This window comes from Cervus canadensis, chromosome 26, assembly GCF_019320065.1.
Source record: "Cervus canadensis isolate Bull #8, Minnesota chromosome 26, ASM1932006v1, whole genome shotgun sequence".
Classification (NCBI taxonomy): domain Eukaryota; kingdom Metazoa; phylum Chordata; class Mammalia; order Artiodactyla; family Cervidae; genus Cervus; species Cervus canadensis.
In genome coordinates, this window is record NC_057411.1 from 4,559,344 (window position 1) to 4,579,350 (window position 20,007).

The following is a 20,007-nucleotide window of genomic DNA, read 5'->3' on the forward strand; positions in this document are numbered from 1 at the left end:
TCTATTCTCTATGTTCTTGACTCTACTTCTGTTTCACAGACAGATTCATTTGGATCATAGTTTAGAGTTCTCATATACGTGACATCCTAGGGTATTTGTCTTTCTCTTTCTGACTTACTTCAAAACAATGCTTCTTTAAAACAAACACTAGCCTCTCCCAGATGTCACAGTGGGTAAGTGATTAGGTTTCACAGATTAATAGGTAGCTACGCATATGCATGCAGTCCAGAAATGTGCCAGAAGGGGAAGTTCCAAACCAGATAGAGAAAGGCAGTGGACCTTTTCTCTAAAAGGGAATGCAAACAGCCAAGGCTCTTGATACCCCATGAAGCATCAGAGATGGGGAGAATGGAAAAAGATTTTCTTTCTGGGGTTCGCTGCCAACACAATGAGCCCCTGACACCAGCTGCTTTGATTCAAAGCAGACATTCACTCTGCACTAGCTAAACTATGGACTTTGGGGGGAAGCCGCCAGAGCTAGCAGCCTGCTTTCTAATGGAAATGTTTGAACTGGGACAGTAAATTCTGAGAGTCCCCAAAAGCTGGTAACCCAAACAGCAAAAATAGAAAGACTATCTATTCATTTGAAAGTGCTTTAAAGATGAATTCCTGACTTGTGGAAGTTACTTTTCTTTCTTTTTTTCTTATTTTAATAAGCTGCTTCAGCAGCAGTGTTTCTTTTTTTTTTTTAGTAGCTCAGTCATGTCTGACTCTTTGCGACCCCATGGATTGGCTCCTCCATCCACGGGATTTTCCAGGCAAGAGTACTGGAGTGGGTTGCCATTTCCTTCTCCAAGCAGTGTTTCTTATTCAAGTATTTTCTAAAGCAAGCAAGGCTATAGATAAGGCTACTATAGTAGAAGAGGCAGACGCCAATCCAAACAGAAGTGTACATCTTTAGGATGTCTGAAGTCTCTAAAAACTTGGTTGGTCATGGGAGCCAGAAATACAGGAGACATACACTAAGAATGTGTTGAAACGACAGGCCTCATCTAAGTTTCTCTTGAGAGTGAAGAACATATTTTCCACAGGAAGTCCAAGGCAAGGAGGACCCACAGCATTAACCTGCATACTGGATTTAAAGAAGCAATCAAGCACAGACAGTCATTTCTAATTCCCAGATGTTCCCTACTTTTTTGAGAAGTAGTTTCTCAGATGGGAGCACCGGCTCAAGATTGTTTAAGCTAGTGTGGCTGGAGGGACGATGTACCCAGCATTGATTCTGGTGGGGATCTGAATTCCAGATACTCTTGTCTATTTTACCCTGAATCTGAACTGTGAACTCTTCTTCAGCCCAGTAACCTAATAGCTAATTCGCATTTTCTGCCTTTGCGTGACAATCCTGACCCCAGTTAAATGGGCGTTAGTGCTTCAGGTGTGGTGGTGCTCGGTCACTCATTGTGTCCCACCCTTTGTAAGCCCATGGACTGCAGCCCACCAGGCTCCTCTGTCCATGGGGTTTCCCAGGCAAGCATACTGGAGCGGGTGGCCATGCTCTTCTCCCGGGGATCTCCCTGACCCAGGGATCAAGCCCACGCCTCCAGTGTTTCCTGCATTGGCAGGTGGAGTCTTCACCCCTGCACCACCAGGAAAGCCTGCTTCTTGTGCCTTCATATTGTCTTTTCTCTGCATGTGTCTGTTTCTCTTCACATAGTGTATTTTTTTTCATCAGTACACCAGGAATACTGAATTAGCGGTTCATCCTATACCAATGTGGCTTCATCTTAATCAGTGACCCCTGCAATGACTCTATTTCCAAATAAGATCACACTCTGAGGGGCTTGGACTTCAACATATGAATTTCGGGGAGAGCCTAATTCAACCCATAACACTACATAGAGTTCTATCACAAAGCACTCATTTAAATACATTGAAATGCTCTCAGCAAAGAACTATAAAAATAAGAAGAAAGGAAAAACACAATTTGAATAATCTGGGCAGTTTTGCCCACTATTTTACAATACATTATGCTACCCAGGGGAGACTGAGATGGAAGATGAGATTCTGCTGTTCACTCAGTCAGATGCAATTTCCTTTAACCTCTTGGGAACTCAGCATGAAGTCACTCAGAATATGATCTAGTGTTTAAAAATACGTATTTGATAATATGTGATATTTTCCCTAGAGGCTGGCTTTATTATTTCACTTTGGATGAGAGGCTATTTCGTATTTTGCTGGGCTGCTCTAGTTTGCTCTACAGGGATGGTAGGAAAATGCTTTTATACTTCATTGAATTCTTTCACTTTTACCTAGACTGCCCCCTCCATCCCTCTCTCACTTCAGCCATAACTAAACAAATAAGCAAAGGTGGAAAGCTCTCAGCTTTTCAGTGAAACAAAGAGGGAGTGAAAATGGAAAAAAAGGATACAAAAAATGAAAAACCTTAAAGCAAGTGTAAGGCTCTATAGGCTATATGACACAGTCTTTTGTCTTCCTGCTTACCCAGACTAAATAAAAATGTCAAAAACTAGGGGAATGTGGTGGCGTGAATGGCTGCCCCCCCCCCCAAGAGATATGTCCACATCCTAATCCCCAGAACAAGTAAATGTCACCTTATTTGGAAAAAGGATCTTAGTAGATGTAATTAAGTTAAAGACCTCGAGGTGAAGAGATTACCTGGATTATCTGGGTGGGTCCTAAATCCAGTGATAAGTGTCTTTATAAATACCACCCTTATGGCAGAAAGCAAAGAAGAACTAAAGAGCCTCTTGATTGAAAGCAAAAGGTGAAAAAACTGGTTTAAAACTCAACATTCAAAAAACTAAGATCATGGCATCCGGTCCCATCACTTCATGACAAATACATGGGGAAACAATGGAAACAGTGACAGACTTTATTTTTCTGGGCTCCAAAATCACTGCCCATGGTGACTGCAGCCATGAAATTAAAAGATGCTTGCTCCTTGGAAGAAAAGCTATGACCAACCTAGACAGCATATTAAAAAGGACAGACATTACTTTGCTGACGAAGTTCTCCCTAGTCAAAGCTATGGTTTTTCCAGTAGTCATGTATGGATGTGAGAGTTGGACCATAAAGAATTGATGCCGAAGAATTGATGCTTTTGAATTGTGGTGTTGGAGACTATTGAGAGTCCCTTGGACTGCAAGGAGATCCAACCAGTCCATCCTAAAGGAAATCAGTCCTGAATATTCATTGGAAGGACTGATGATGAAGCTGAAACTCCAAAGCTGAAACTTCGGTCACCTGATGTGAAGAACTGACTCATTTGAAAAGACCCTGATGCTGGGAAAGACTGAAGGCATGAGGAGAAGGGGACGGCAGAGGATGAGATGGTTGGATGGCATCACCAACTTGATGGACATGAGTTTGAGCAAGCTCATGGGAGTTGGTGATGGACAGGGAAGCCTGGCAAGCTGCAGCCCATGGGGTGGCAAAGAGTCGGACACGACTGAGCGACGAAACTAACTAACAGAGGATTTCCCTGATGGTCCAGTGGTTAAAACTGAGCCTTTCAACGCAAGGAGTGCAGGTTTGAGCCCTGGCTGGGGAACTAAGATCCCACATGACTCAGGGCCAAAAAACCAAAACAGAAAACAGAAACAGTATTTTAACAAATTCGATAAAGACTTTAAAAATGGTCCACATCAAAAAAATTTTTAAATCTTCTTAAAAAAAAAAAAAAGACACGCGGGAGATTGGAAGATACAGAGAAGAAAAGGTGGAGGCAGAAATGCAAGTGAGGTTGTCACAAACTAAGGAAGCCAGAGAATGCCAACAGCCACCATGAACTGGACGAGGGAGGGAAGGACTCCCCTCCAGAACCTCTAGAGGGAGCACACACAGCCCTGACAACATGCCGATTTCAGACATCTGCTCTCCAGACCCCTGAGAGGCTGCATTTCTGTTGTGGTAAGCCACCTAGTTTGTGATCATGTATAAGGGCAGCCATGGGCTTCCCAGGTGGTGCTGATGGTAAAGAACCCGCCTGCCGATGCAGGAGACACAGGAGACGTGGGTTCGATCCCTGGGTAGGGAAGATCCCCTGGAGGAGAGCATAGCAACTCATCCAGTATTCTTGTCTGGAGAATCTCACGGGCAGAGGAGCCTGGTGAGCTACAATCCATAGAATTGCAAAAAGTCAGACACGACTGAAGTGACTTAGCATGCTCGCATGCACATAACGGCAGCCGAGGAAGCTAATACAGGGAGTAAAAGGATGGAAGGGACAAAATGGACTTAATAGAATCAGTGTCAAAGCCCAGAGTCTAGGAAATCCCTATCTTCCACACCCCACTCACCAAGCCAGCAAGAGCCATACACACCAAGCGTGTGTATCCCGTGTCTAGAAGTTTTCTCAGCCATCTTTCTCCTTACTACTTGGAGAGGCTCACAGCAGTCAGTAAATAACTTGCCAATGTCAGTATGAATAACGCCTGTTTGTTTTACCCACAGAGTTTGCTTAGCCTGCAACTGATCCACCCTGCTGGCAGACCGGTAATGAAGTAACAAAGGTCAGGAGGCAAAGCGTCTGCTCCAGGAGGAGGTGAAACCACACAAAAGCAGCTCCGGACGGTCTAGGGAGCAAGACAGCTGGAAGCATTCTACCAAAAACAGCTATGCTGCTGTTAGCTCCAGCAGGGTACCTGGTGCCACCAGACCCTGGGCCTTTGAGGTTTCTGCAGAATAGTTAGGTGGCTTCTTCACTTTCCCCACTGCTGGTTGGAATTCAAAATTTTCAAGGCTGAGAAGTCAGTTTCCTGCTGCCCATCTGCTTGCCAGCCCCGAAACTTTATTGATCTCGTCTCCACGGCTGTTCTGTTTGTTCTAAAGCCTTTTAAAAAGTATCTTTAAAATTCCTTTATCATCATTCTAGAAGGATGGAGGAGGGAGGGATAGAGAGAAGGAAGCAATGAGGGAAGGAGGAAGGGAGAGAGGTTAAAGTTAATGGATACGTTTAATCTTCCATCTTTAACTAGAATGATGCAAATTTTTCATCTGAAGATGTGTACCTTGATTCAGTTCTGGAAGATTCTTAGCTATTATCTCTTCAAATCTTGCTTCTCTGCTGAGTTGTTTTTTCTCTTCCTACAGTAACAAGTCACATAAACATAGCAGCTTAAGACAATGCAAATTTATTATCTCATAGTTCTGTAGGTCGGAAGTCCAAGTGGGCTCTGCTGTCAAAATCAAGGTGTCAGCAGTCTGAGTTTTTACCTGGAGGTAAGAAAATAGAGGAAGAAATCTGCTTCCTCGTCCATTTCAGTTGTCGGCAGGCACTCAGGTCCCCGTTCCTGGGGCTGAGGTTCACGGGTCCCTGCGGGCTGTTAGCCTCCTTCAGCTCTCCTGGGATCCCCGCACTCATCACATGCATGCACCCACCATCCTCAGACCACCAACAGCTGTCAAGTCCTGTTCACACCTGTTTGCTTTTAAGGGTTTGTGCAAATACATTGGGCCCACCTGAAAAATTTAGGACAATCTGCCTATTTTTAGGCTTTTAACAACCTTAATTACATCTGTAAATTCCCTCTTGCCAAATAATATAACATATTCATAGGTACCAGAAATTTGGGTGTGGACATCTTTGGTGGGAAGGTCTGTCTGCCATAGCTGCTATTCCCTGCTGTGCCTCTTTATAGAGTCTCTCAAGTTAGTATTTGTATTTCTTAATTGTGTTCTAAATATATTTGTCTGCAAAGAAATGGGTTCTAGGTAAATTCTCTGATTCTTTTAACTATAATCTACATTTCATTCCACTTAATAATGTAAAGTTTTTGATGACTATAATTTTAATTTCCAGATTTTCTGACTGCTTCCCTCTCATATGCATCTGTTCTTGTTTCATTTAACAATTCTTGTTCTTTCTAATGGAAGTTACTTCTTCCGTCTATCTAGACCAGTGGCTCTCAACCGGGAGTGGTTTTGCCTCCCAGGGGACAGTCGGCAGTATCTGGAGAGATCTTTGATTGTCACAACTTGGTGGGTGGTACTGGCATCTCGTGGACGGAAGCCAGGAATGCTACTCAACATTTCTACAGCGCCTAGGACAGGCCCTCTGAAACAAAGAATTATTCAGCCCAAAATGTCCAAAACGCCAACGTTGAAAAACTTGGATCCAGATCACCTTACATATATGCATTTTTAAAGCTTCATCAGCCTCTTTCATCTAGAGAGAATTCATGGGTTTTTGAATTTTTATTTATTTATTTATTGTTGGCTGTGCTGGGTCTTGGCTGCTGTGCAGACTTTTCTCTAGTTGCGGCGCGTGAGGGCTGCTCTCTAGCTGCTGTTTGCGCTTCTCACGGAGGTGGCTTCTCCTGCCGGGGAGCACGGGCTCGAGGCTTCAACAGCCAGGGCACACGGGCTCCGTGGCTGCATCTCCCAGGCTCCCGAGCACAGCCTCAACAGTTGTCACACATGGGCTTAGCTGCTCTGGGGTATGTGGAATCTTCCTGGATCGGGGATTGACCCATGTCTCTTGCCCTGGCAGACAGATTCTTTACCACTGAGCTACCAGGGAAACCCAAGAATTCATGTTTTGATGTTTTATTTTGTTGGCTTTGTTAGCATCAGATTTCTTGATTGTTTTTGGTTGGCAAGCTCATTTTCAGTGAAAGGTTCTTCTTCTCTGGGGCTTCCCTGGTAGTTCAGCTGGTAAAGAGTCCACCTGCAATGCAGGAGACTGACCCCTTCTGGATTCCTGGGTCAGGAAGTTCCCCCAGAGAAGGGATAGGCTACCCACTCCAGTATTCATGGGCTTCCCTGGTGGCTCAGATGGTAAAGAATCTGCCTGCAATTTGGGTCCGATCTAGCTCTACCTCCTCCTAATTATCAATTTTGAAGGTAGGCCTACCAGGATCGACCCCCAATTCAGGGCTCCCGTCCCCTGGTGATTTGGGGAGAGCCCACAGCAAGCTCAGTTTCTACTTCCTTCTGCTTCCCTAGCCCTGTTGCTCCCCTAAAGCCTAGGACCTGGGTGGCAAGCAGCAACAACTTTGGGTGTGCACCGGGGACCCTGACCTCAGTCCAACAGTGAACTTGCTCTGGTCTTCCATATTACCTGGAGCAAAACTGGCCTATAACTTCAGTATCCCACTTAACTTTTAAAATTTCTTTGGCTTTGGTTCTTACATTTTCTAACTGCTATGCATGTGGGACAAAGAGCTATCTGGACTGGATGGCCACTGCATAGTCATTTTGCTGTGATTTTAAAAAAATATTTGTTTTTCAGGAAAAAAAATGTATTTAAAGGTACATCTTCAAGACAACAAAAGCCATCTACAGAGCCTAACTCACTTCCTCTTAGACATGCTACAAAACAACTTTTAAAGCATGCTGGAAGGCAGACAAGACACAACAGAAACGGCTAAAACAATACACGAACGGGTACAAAGTATTCACACCCACAAAGCAGTTAGGTAATATGCAAAGACAATGCATTTTCAGAATGAAAGTCCTACTTGCCAGAGCAGTAATCAGAAAGGAGAAAATTAGCTCGTCTCTGATCATCTAGAAGTTTTCACGCGAGAAACAGAATTCCACAATTTGACCATGTGTTTTCTGTTTATGAACAAGCTCTCTAAACCGAGTTGATTTGAATTTAATTCCATTCACAAATGTTTATTGCGGTTAGTGCCAGAGAAACATAACTGAGTAAAATAATCTCTGACTTCAGGAATTCACAACTGGGGACGGCAGGGAGAGACATACAAACAAATAATTACGTTTTGACGGGATGAGTTATAACTCACGGGATCAAAACATCATGATGTTACATCATCACAGCGGGTTGAGTATATTATAAGGGTCTACACATCTGGGCATGGGTGTGGGAGCAACAGTTAATTGTGTTAGGTGGCTGACACGGAAAGTTGCAATTGTGCCTGTCGTTGGAGATCAGGCGAAGGCGTCCCCCGAACGGGTGAAGGCTAATTCGCGGCAGGGACCAGGGCTGGGCAGGATTTTGACCCCGCGCCGAGAAGGTCAAGCAAGGCACGCGATCGACTTGGAGGAGTCCTATCGCCGGCAGCCGCTGAGGTTAGGGGTTCGCCGGCAGCCAGGGGGCGCCGCGGCCTCGCGCCGTGCGGGCCGTTGCGTTTCCGGGCACCGGGGCCCAGCGCCGCCATCCCGGTCGGGCGCGTCCCCGCTGCGCGCGGCGAAACGTCGGCCGCTCCCGTTACCGAGGCAACCGCGGCACCTCCTCCGCGCCGGCCCTGATCGTCTCTCCGCGCCATTTTCAAACTGTCCTAGCTCCGGAGCCGGTGTCTGGGCGGAAGGAGCCAGCGAGGGAGGCGAGGCGCGAGAGGAGATGCGACCGCAGGCGGAGGGAGCGGCGGCCGGGGCTGCGGGTGAGCGCGGCGCGGGGCGGGAGGGCTGGGCAGGGCGGCGCCTCCGCCTCCCGGGCCGTCCCCGCGGGCCGGGCCCGGGCGCTGCCGGGAGGGAGGCCGCGCGGCCTCGGGAGGAAGCGGGCCCCGGGCGGGCGGGGCGCGGAGCCCTGTCGCCTCGCCGCGGACACCCCCTTCCCTTCAGCTCCCGACAGCGGAACTGCGGCCCGGAGGTCGGCCTGGGGTTGCCAGGGCTCCCGGGTCCTCCGGCCCCGCTCGCCGCGCGTCTGTGCGGTTCCAGCAGATCCGCCTCCTACCGACTGATGGGTTGATTTAAAAGTTAAAATACCCTTTCGTATAAGAATCATACAGGCTCTTTGTAAAACAAAAGTGCCCCAAAGCCTAGGACGAGTCATTTATTAACCTTTGTCCGGCACCTTAGTAAACATCCCCTCTTCCACTCTCTACTGTTTTTAGTTCAGTGAGGGAGGATTCGCGAGATAACCTAGTTAATGATGGTTTGGGGTGTTTTGTTTTTCTAGCCCTTGTGCATATATATTATATACACAGGAGACTATACACACACACACACACATGCACAGGATACTTTTGTAAAAATAAGCTGCACTGGCTTTCAGACGTGAGCTCCCTAGAGTTAAGGAAGTGGGTAGTTCCAAACACGTATGCGTGGAGGACCTCCAAACCTTACCTTTTATGTTGTTCTGCTGGAAACTTTCAGTATGGCCGCAGTGTTTGGATGATGTAGAAGGGCGCGTTGTGTTGGTGGTGAAGGACAGCAGCCCATGCATGGGTGGGGAAAGCCTAATACGTGTGTTTTTGTCCTTCCTGAGAGGATTTTAATCTTTTTCATCTGTCGTATGTGTTGATGATTTTTCTTTTTTAATACTCACTCATATTGTCTCTCAGAAGGATGTGAGGATGTATTCTTTCTGGGTAACCAAAGTTGATACCAGACAAAAAGGAGGCATGTTTGAATTGTGAGGCCCTGCTGGTTCTTGGTCTGACAGGTGCACTTCTGACTTCTTCAGGACTTTTTCTAGAACACCTGCATCAGTCAGGTCCCTCTTGTGGAAGGAACCTGGAAAGAGCCTAGCATAGAATGGGGACGTCATTCAGAGAAAAGGCTAACAAGAATGTGAAGAAGGAGAGATTTGTAGGAAGGAGTTATCAAGGAGCAGTACTCACTTAGGAGTCGTCTAGTAAGTTGAGGCGGCATAATGCAGAAACCTGAGCGCTGGGTCAGGACTCAGGAGACCTGACTGCCCACCTACTTGGTGACCTTGTGATTTAGAAAAAGTTACTGTCTCTAGGCAGCCTTTCCTCATCTTTGAATGTGGAGGGTGTCCTTGACCTTTTTTCCCTCATTGTAGTTGTGAGGATCAAATTTTGCATATATTCATATCCATGCATGTTTTATATAAATTGTGAAAAGCAATACAGATGTAAAACAAAGTTTTTGTTTGATTTAGAAATATGAGTACCAGGACCACATTTACCTGGCAAAGGTTAGAAAAGAGAGCATGTTTTTTTAAAGAAGTGATCTTTGGATAACTCCATTTTAGGGCAGTTTGATAGATGATATATTCATAGATATTTAAAAAGACAAGGATAAAAAGATGTCCAGAGATACTTACATATTGGGGTCTTTCTTTTTTAATCTCAGTAAACTTTACATATGCTATTTGAAAAGCTTTGATAAATGTATACATTGGTGTGATGTCTGTCCCCATTACCACAATATTTTCATTACCTAAGAAAACTCCCTCATGCCCTTCCAGTCAGGCTCCAACTACCCCCATCACCCTAGGTGACAGCTGTTATGATTTCTATGTACATAGTTTAATTTTGCTTGTTTTGAACTTCATATAATTGTGGCTTCTATTGCTCAGATGTTTTTAAATTCATCCATACTTGTTGACAGGTACCAGTTTTGTTTTATTCTTGAGTGATATTACATTGTTTAAGTATAGTGTCCTTATCCTTCTTCTGTATAGTTTGTTTCCAGTTTGAAGCTATTATGAATAAAGATGCTTCAAATATTCTTGTAGAGTCTCTTTATAGATGTTTATTTTCATTTTCTTGAGTAAATACCTTGGAGTAGAATTACACAGTCATAGGCTAGAAGTATGTTTAACTTTATAAGAAACTGCCACGCTTTTTAATTTATTTTTAATTGGGGGATAATTGCTTTACAGTTTGTGTTGGCTTTTGCTATACAACAGCGTTAATCAGTTATGAGGACTTATATATCCTGTCCCTCTTGAGCCTCCCTCCCACAGACTTTTTCCACAGTGATTTCACACTCCTGTAGCAGTGTGAAAATTCCTGTTACTCGAAGTCCTTGAAGACATTTAGTATTGTACCTTTAATTTTAGCCATTCTAGTATGGACAAAATTATATTTCATTGTGGTTTTAATTTGTATTTCTCTGATGTGGTGTTAAGCATCTTTTCATATGATTGTTCTCATTCAGATATCTTTTGCAAATCTTAGCCTTGCATTTCTTATTGGGGTATATTTATTATTGAATTGTAAGGGTTCTTTCTGTATTTTATGTACAAATCCTTTGTTAGATATTATGAATATGTTTCTCCTACTCTTTTAAGTTTTTTGTTTTGTCAAATAAAAGGATATATTTTGATGAGCAGACATTTTTAATTTGAAGAAATCCAATTTATCAAGTTTCTCTTTTATATTTAAAAGAAAAACTTAAAAGAGGCTTCTCTAAGTATTCTCTGCCTGTCTCAGGCTTGGAAAAATATTCTTCTTTCTTTTATCTAGAGGTTTTATTGTTTTAACTTCTGTGTATTAAGTTTATGAGGGGATATTTATTTTAATGCAGCAACATGGATATCATTAGCATTGGATTTAAATCAATCTAAATATTCTAGAGAGCTGTCTGCCTGAAAAGAAACAAAAGAAATAATTGCTTCATGCTAAAAGAACCTTTTTTTAAAACAATAAACAATAATAATAACTGATAATAGAATGATGTTTCACTCTTTTCTTATAGGATTTTAATTTTTGGAAGTGAATAAACCTAGTTTGGAACACAAGATGACTACAGCTGCAGAAAGAAAGTATCTTAATATTAGGAAAAGATTGGATCAGTTGGGATACCGCCAGACTTTGACAGTGGACTGTTTACCTTTGGTGGAAAAACTTTTCAGGTAAAGATGGAAACACTACTGCAAACTTGTGTGACCCTGAATCCCATTTATCTAGTTTCTTGTTGAGCTTCGTGCTTTAGTACAGAAATGGGTAGACTTTTAAAGTCCTTAAATCGTCTGAAGCTTCTCTCTTCTCCACGTCGCAAAACTCCAGGGTCACCGTGCACTCTATACTGTTTAGAGTAAATGTTTCTGAGGGTTTTGTCTGTGAGTAAAAGTACAGTTTTTAATGTGATTTTCTGATCTAGTTAGGAGTTCTATAGCTGCTCTATTCACTGGTTTTTATTTTATTGAAATGCAGTTGACATGGTATTATGTTAGTTACTGATCTCTAATTGCTACACATTTATAATGCTTCTCTAAGGTGGTTGATGATGACTTTAGCTGTTAACATGTTAATTTAACTGGAAGATTCTTTGTGATTTTTTCTTTTCCACATAAATCCTATTACTGTGATTTGAGACTAACTAGAGCAGAGAAATGGTCTAGGAAGTTTTTGCAGTAGGACTGTAAGTGATAATGATGAAAAGAAGAGAGTGGATGAAAGATACTTTGTGGTCTCTAGTATGGCCTCCAGAATCCTTCATGATCTAGTTCTGGGTCAGCAATTCAGAATTATAGGGTGGGAGTATGTTTAACTTTCCAAGAAACTGACACACATTTTCCCCAGTGATTTTACATTCCCTTCATCTTCCCTGCACCAATCTCCTGAAGCTCCTGAACACATTTCACTCTCGCCCTTGGTCTCTCCGTATGCTGTTCTATCTGCCTGTAAAGTCTCTTTCTCCTCTCCTTCCTGCTTTGTCTTTATGCTCAGTTAGCTATATGGCCTGCAGCTCTCTGTCACATATACTGCACGTTACCTTAGCTGTTATTATTGTTGGAGATTTGTTTTACCTTCCCATTAGAATGCAGACTTCCAAGAAACTAGAGACTGACTGTTTCACCGCCATACCTAGGACAGGCTGAACACAAGGTCGGCACTGAAATATTTATTGAGTTTATCACATAGTACCGTAACTTTTGACAAATTGTTAGTAGGATATAAGCTCCATGTCAGTGGGTTCCCTACCATGTTCCCTGCCCACTAAATGTTGATGTAGTGAATATTCTGTTCATCTGTGTTCTTAGAGATAGGTAACTGATCCATGTTTGTTGCATCCCTGACACTCAGCATGTAGCAGGCATTCAGTAAGTGTTAAATGACCAAGTAAGGTTCACAGATTCCACAGGATCAGGTGACTAATTAGACATGGGGGGTGAGTGAGACCAGGTTTAAAGATGGTTCTGCCTATGTGTATATGTTTTATAACTTAATTACGACAGGAAAGTTTTGAGACCTTCCTAGTACCTTGAAAGACCTCTAGTGTTTGTTTTTGTATGTTAGATTTTCGATTTGATAGCATGTTAGTATTAACATTTAAGTCCTTTTAGAAGTCTGTTTTTAGTTATTAAAAGTTAATAGAATGTTTCCTTGTATTTGCATTTTCCGTTCTTTAATATCAGTGATCTAGTTCATACAACAGAAAGTCTTCGGAAATCAAAATTATCTGCTGTGAAAGCTGAAAAAGAGAGTGCCAATTTTGATTTTGTATTGGAACCTTATAAACTTGAAAATGCAAGGTTGAGTAAAGAAAATAATGAATTATACCTGGAATTAATGAAACTGAGAGAACAATCAGGTCAACATATTAAAGGTAAATTTTTGTGACTTTTGAAATTTTTGCCCTTTTCATTTTATATATGGGAAATCCTACTCCACCTTTGAAACTATTGATTAGAAAATGTGATAGTCTTCCTACTGATAGTTCCTGAAATATTGTAGGGTGTGTTGAAGAGTTTCCAAAAGAAAAATAAATTTGCGTTCCACAACTATATTCATCTTCACTGAATGTGGATTACATTTTTAGAATTAAAATTGCTGTAATGGTGGTGGTGTGCGTTCAGTTGTGTTTGACTCTTTGTGAACCTGTGAACCGTAACCCACCAATCTCCTCTGTCCATGGAATTTTCCAGGCAAGAATACTGGAGTGGGTTGCCTTTTACCTCACCAGGGGATCTTCCCAACCCAGGGATTGAACCCGCGTCTCTTGTGTCTCCTGCGTTGGCAGGCAGATTCTTTACCAACTGTGGCACCTGGGAAGCCCACAAGTTGCTGTAGAAAATATTATATGCTGGTACTGAAGAAAAATTTTCTTGTAACAACTTCTGTGTTTCTGAGAAAAAGTTGTATGTCTATTGTTCTGATTCTTTTATACCCTGTTTTTGATCTGGAAGATAGAATGATTTCAGAGGTACTAGGCAAAGGGTAAATTATGTGGCTAACTTATAAAATCTTCTTGTATTTAGTAGAAAGCCCTGGCTAATACTTGGCATGAATTGATAATCCCTTAGCTTCATATCCATTTTATTGGATCAAAAGCTCATATTAGTCTTATCACAGAAGAAAAAGATAATTCCTTTTTGTGCTTAGTGACTTATTTGCAGTTTTGTTAATCGTGGTAGAAAAGTTACAACCTTCTAACAAAGCATATAAGAATCAGGTGGAGCCTTTCAAATTATTGTGGCTTTTTTTGTTTTATGAAATGGAAGAACTTCTTGATGTATAAAATGCTCTTTAAATCTTTTTCCTTTTAAGAGTTGAAAACCACGTTGAAAAAGTGCGCACGTGAAACAGCTGATCTGAAATTTCTAAATAATCAGTATGTTCATAAACTCAAACTTATGGAGAAAGAAAGCAAAGCTAAGAACGAAAAAATTCAACAGCTTCAAGAAAAGAACTTGCAAGCTGTAGTTCAAACTCCAGGTGAGTCTGTTCCCTCTCAAAACAGATCATATACGTCTAATCTTTTAAAGATGTTAAACTGTTGACTGAAATGGGACTTTGGGTATTCATGCTTTAGACTTTAGTACTTGAAAAGATGTATTTGGATAGTCACAAAACCTTTAAAATTGATTTCTGAAGACCCAGCTTATATTCTATACATGTGCTTAGAAACTTATATAACAGTAAACTTCTCAGGTATAAGTAGTCTATCCTCAGTGCCTAGGGTTTTATTTCCTTTATTATTAATTTGAATTCTTTTTTCTATTATTATTATCATCATTATTAATTATAAAAATAATTCCTACTCTAAAGACTTTGAAAATGATATACTTTGTTGTTTCTTAGTTTATTTTGGTCTTCTTAGCCTTATGCTCAGTAGTTATCAGAGGAGAAAAAAGAAATGATGGGGCATATGCAGCGTTAGTGGTTGTCCAGGCTCAAAGTTGATGGAAGAACCTCCAGTAGTAGTAACCAGATCATGGAGGTGTCTGAACCATGAGATTAAGGTCATGGAAGTAAATGAGGTGAAGGCAGGTGCTGAATTATGAGACTTGGTAGAGACTGAGGGATTAAAGAACATGGTGAGGACCAGTAGTAATTTGGTCAGAATGAAGGTTGCCTCAGAAGAGAGTTGAAGATCTGGAAGCTGGCTCAGTTCTATCTGGTAACACAGTCCAGGCTTAATCATGTTACTATGTGTCTGTAGCTGAGTGAAGAAGAGACTCTGAGAATTGAAGAACTGCAAACTGGGCCAGGATCAGGGAGGAATCCGTGGGACTTGAAATGGCAGAAAATAAGCTGGGCGAGCAAGGACCATGAGCCAAAGGCAGAAAAGATGCGGAAATGTGGGGGAAGATCTCAGAAGTAACTAAAAGATTAAGAGAACTAAAAAAGGAGGATAATTAGATTTTCTGAGAAAAGAGTGGGCCTAAATCAAGGGTGATTTAGAGATGTAATCTCTAAAATTTAGTGATGGATAAATTTAGTAAACTTGGGATGTAGAGGAATTTCCAAGTTTCTGTTTGAAGTGAATGAGTGGATGAGTGAGGATATTAATACTATTTCTTTCTTTTTTTTTTGGCTGCACCATGGGGCATGTGGGATGTTAGTTCCTTAACCAGGGATCAAACCTGCGCCCCTAGTCTTAACCACAAGACCACCAAGGATGTCCTGGTACTATTTCTTAAGATAGGGAATATGGAAAAGAGAACAGAAGTCCACCGTCTACAAAGGGCTTGCTGAGTATGTTATATCCACGGGACATTCACATTGAAACTCCTAGTATGCAGTGGAATATGTAGATCTGTCCTCAGAAATATGGTCCTAGATGGAGAGTCACATTTGGAAATCATTGGAATATCCTGAGAACTGAAGCTTTGAATGTGGTAGGAGTTAGCTAGTGAGATTATGTAGATTGCAAAGAGAGGAGAACCAAAGACAGACCCTAGGAAATTGTCTTTTAAGGCACAGATGGAAGAAGAGGGTCTCTGAGAGAAACTGAGAAGGATCAGCCAAGGAGGAAAACCAGGAGATGAGGGAAGAAGAAAGTGGTTTGCGTGTTCAGGTGTGTAACTACAAGCAGGTCACCTAAATACTCTTGACCTGGTTTCTTCATCCTCAAAACAAGAGGTTAGGAGTATAGCAAACTTGTTAGGATTCTGAGGAAGACAGAGTTGTGGGTTGTGTTTGTTCTTTGTGAGGGTCAGTTAGTTTTTCAAGTACGTGTCTAATCTTGGCCAGGTACTGGAAAAGGTGAATTATCCTTGTGGTTTGGACCCACATGGGATATATCTAGCCATTAAAAGAAATTACTCCTGCTGGTTTTAAGGATAATTAAGAAAATTCCCCATTAATTCAGGATACATATTCTGCTATATACTGATTTTGATTCTTAAAGTTTCAGTTATCTGCTCCTTTCAGTTATCTTGCTTAATAAACATGTTTATTTTAGCTATCATTGCCTTGAAGCTTCTCATTTGACAGTTTTCTGCTGGTGATGACTTCTTGAGCTCTGTTATGTACCACAAGGCACACTCAACTTTTAGTCTTGCCAGAGTTTGGTCCCCATCTCATGAAGGGACAGATTAAATCTGGGCATGTATACCAAGCATGCAGAAAATAAAGGTTGCTTTCTAACCATGTGTTGTTGAGGTTTGCAGAAATGAGTTGTTCAGTTAAAGATCAGGTAGGTATTTATGTGTAAGGGAGAAAACATTTGGCCTGGCTCTTATGTAATAAGAGCCAGACACATACTTTATAACAAAAAGGCTAGCCTTCTGAAGTATTTAATTCTAAGACTGTTTTGTTTTCAGTTTTTTGAAATACACATTTGCTTTTTTTTTAGGTGGCAAGAAAAGAAATATTGCTTTCAGGCGCCAGCGCATGCAGATTGATGAACCAGTCCCTCCCTCTGAAATCACTTCATATCCGGTTCCTCAGCCAGATGACCCTTACATCGCAGACCTCCTGCACGTGGCTGATGACAGGTGCATTAAAGAATCCTCTGTTGGCGTTAGTCACCTCATCACTTGGTTAGCCCTAAGTTTCTTGATAGTAGGGTTTTGTCTTCTTAACTAGCCTGTCTCTGGTGTGCAGCATAGAACTTTGCACAAGCATCCAGTAAATGCTTTCTGAATATATTCTGAATATTGAAGGTTTTCACTTGTTTTTAAATTTGATTTCAAGTAAATCATATATCTGAGGTTCCTGTCCATATTTGCTTTAAAACAATTTAGTGCCACCTAGAGCCTATTTCAGTAGAGTTGCTTTGACATTCAGCTTTATCACCCAAGTAAATCTTCTACAGACTCTGTGTTAGTTCAGATTTTTCTCAAATGCCAGTAGCAGAGTAGACTTGTAACTGGCTGTGAAAGTCTTGCTTCATGATTCTCTAGGTCTGTATATTGGTGTTTCCTTAACTTGGAATCAGGTGTAAATTCTATTTTAATTCTAATTTCAATAAACTCTTTGGAAAAGGCTATCTAAGTGTTCTCGGGATGTAAAGATGCAACTTTTGAGAAACTTACAACCCGGTAAGAAGGTGAGACAAGGGGAAATACACAAAATGCCATTAAGAACATGTTAGAAGGTGCAGAGGAGTAGGAGAGCGCTAGTGATAGCCTCTCGGGTCTCGGCTGCAGAAGCAGTTTAAGTGCAGAATACACTAGTGGGAATGGCTGGTGCAGCTGGCTTTTTACTTGTAGATAATTTAGACAATATGAGAGAGTTTTCTACTTTATTATTAACCTCTATAGCAATTAAAAAAAAAAAAGACATTGGTTGGGGGACTTATTAGGGTCTTTAGCTCAGTTATTCTCACACAATGTTATGTACCTGTATTTATACACTTACTTGACTTTACCCATGAAATAGTTTGGTTTTGTTTTTCTGGTACTTATAAATTAGGACTTAGACAATATGTTAATATTATTTACTGAGTTTTAGATGGCTCCGTATGTATTCGATTCAATGGACATGAACTTGGGCAAATTCTGGGAGGTGGTGAGGAACAGTGAGGCCTGGGATGCTGCAGTCCATGGGGTCGCAAAGAGTTGGACACAACTTAGTGACTGGACAACAACACGTGTATCATTTTTCTGTCTCTTTCTTTGCCTTAACATTCTTCTTTTCTATCAAGCCGTCATAGGTAGCGTTAGTCTCTTGATTATCTTATTTGTTTTACTTTGCACATGCACTGTATTTAGAGTCACTCATGCATATATGAGTGCGGTTGCATACATACTGCTCTCCTCCTCCTAGGTTAGTGGGTGGTGTTGGTTCTAGTAATACTAACAGCAGGTACAAGCAGTGTTCAGCTGTATTCTGCCTATCCTATGGAAAATGTCTCTTAAAATTAAACCTGGCTTCAGGCTTTATTTTTCCAGTATGAAAGTGATTATGTCCTGTTTTGTTAATGCTTGGCAAAGTTTGATGTAGTACAGTACATTTAGGCATTCATACAATTCAGATGATTTAGACAAATCTTGATTCTCTTGGAATTAACAAGTTCCAGGAAAGAATAGTGTTTTTTTTTGCTGTAGTTATCTGGAAAATTGGTATTTCTCAGTATTTTTCTTCTCTCTAAGACTGCAAGATAGTTTGTTAGAAAATACAGGGTCATGTGGGGTCAGAAAACATTTAGTCCCTTATTTCACTTAATAGTATTGTGAGTTTTAGACTTGATGCTTAGTTCCCTGAACCTAAGAATTGGCAACAGTACCCAGAAGAATTTGTCTTAAGGATCAAAATGCAGTAGGAGACATAATGATTCTGAGTTTCAGATTATTTACCACTCAGTTTTGTATCTGTTCTTACAAAATTAAATCTCTAAGATGATGTAGTCTGTGCTGTGGCCTGGGAACCCTTTGGCCCAGCACCTCCTACCTCACTGAGAAACAAAAAGTTGAGGGTTTTTAAAAGGCATCTAATTTCACTTTTGTAATTTTGTATTTCTTATCAAAAATATATTGACATTACTTATAAATGTGTTTCAGAATTCAAGAACTTCAACAGGAAGTCTGCCAGTTACAAGAGAAGTTAGCAATGATGGAAAGTGGACTGAGAGATTATAACAAGCAGGTAGGATTTTTTATTTATCTAGTTGGGATTGAGGTGAGTGTGCTGTGACTGTAAATAGAATTGGGTTATGTTTAATATTTCTGATACCTGAGTTTTTAATACAGCTTTTCTTTTTAGTAAATTCGTTAGTAGAATTAATAGATGGATTGGCTTAGATGGCTTCAGAGCCTTCAGTCCATTCCCTGCACTATGCATTGAGGTGAATAATAGTTTTTTTTTTTTTTTAAGGTGAATCATCTATCTCCCCAAATATTATAACCATATTAACTGTTTCCATCTCAAGAGGTATTTTATTGAAGTGTATTATGCTTTATAATAGTATTTTTAAAAACTTGTTTTACCCTTTCTGTAGATTTTATCATTTTGAGTATGTCTTTGAAAGTTACTCTTCCGAGTGGCCACGCTTGTTGAATGTTTTCTCTATAAGCACTGGTGCTCCGTAAAGAAGCAAGGGAGTGAACAGATTCAGGGTTACATGAAAACTTTCTCTATAAGCACCAGGACCCCATAAGACGGTTTTCTAAAGAAGCAAGGGAGTGAATAGATTCGGGGTTACATGAAAACTTTGAACAACCTTTGTTCTTTTCTACTTTCTTTTTGTGTCTTGGCTAAATTCTGATTTGGGTAATTATAGGCTTTCTTTCTTAATATGCTTACTGAAGTTTAAATCAGGTAACATGTTTTTCATATTCTGCACATAACTACGTTTTTTTGGAGTGAAGAAATCTGCACATACCAATATAGATGTAACCTATGTATTGGTATAAGTGTTAAGTTTATAAAGTACTTTGAAGATCACTTGGATAAATGGAGTTAAAAGGAATTGTAGTAATGTCATCCAAAAAACTTACTTTACGGAGAGATGTTGAACATATCAAATATGCATATGAGATGAATATTAATTGATATTTTTCAATTTATATTCAGTCATTCTTTCATCACTTTTTTTTTCTAAGTACTTTATGAACATAAACTGACCAGTCTTTATTGTCTTCATGAGGTGGCTGAGGCATTTGAAGAAAATAGCCTGACCGTTCTGATTGAAATCACCAGTTTCATGTGGTTATCAGTCTTGATTGAGTCTGCTCTATCAGTTTTTTTTTTTTGGTGGGAGTTTGTTCTGTTC

At 40.9% G+C, this 20,007-nt stretch overlaps 1 protein-coding gene across 3 annotated transcripts in view; it reads left to right on the forward strand.

Moving 5' to 3' along the window:
• Positions 1 to 8,087: 8,087 nt before the first annotated feature.
• CEP135 (centrosomal protein 135) overlaps positions 8,088 to 20,007 on the forward strand; it is a 73,966-nt gene continuing 62,046 nt past the window's right edge. The window contains exons 1-6 of one of the 3 annotated variants that reach the window (XM_043448065.1): positions 8,088 to 8,309; positions 11,320 to 11,476; positions 12,983 to 13,173; positions 14,115 to 14,282; positions 16,648 to 16,789; positions 18,797 to 18,881. In XM_043448065.1, coding sequence (XP_043304000.1) covers positions 11,364 to 11,476; positions 12,983 to 13,173; positions 14,115 to 14,282; positions 16,648 to 16,789; positions 18,797 to 18,881 — 699 coding nt within the window. In that variant the 5' untranslated portion in view covers positions 8,088 to 8,309; positions 11,320 to 11,363. Of the gene's footprint in view, positions 8,310 to 11,319; positions 11,477 to 12,982; positions 13,174 to 14,114; positions 14,283 to 16,647; positions 16,835 to 18,796; positions 18,882 to 20,007 lie in introns of those variants that run through there. The other 2 variants (XM_043448064.1, XM_043448066.1) reach the window with 2 other exon arrangements.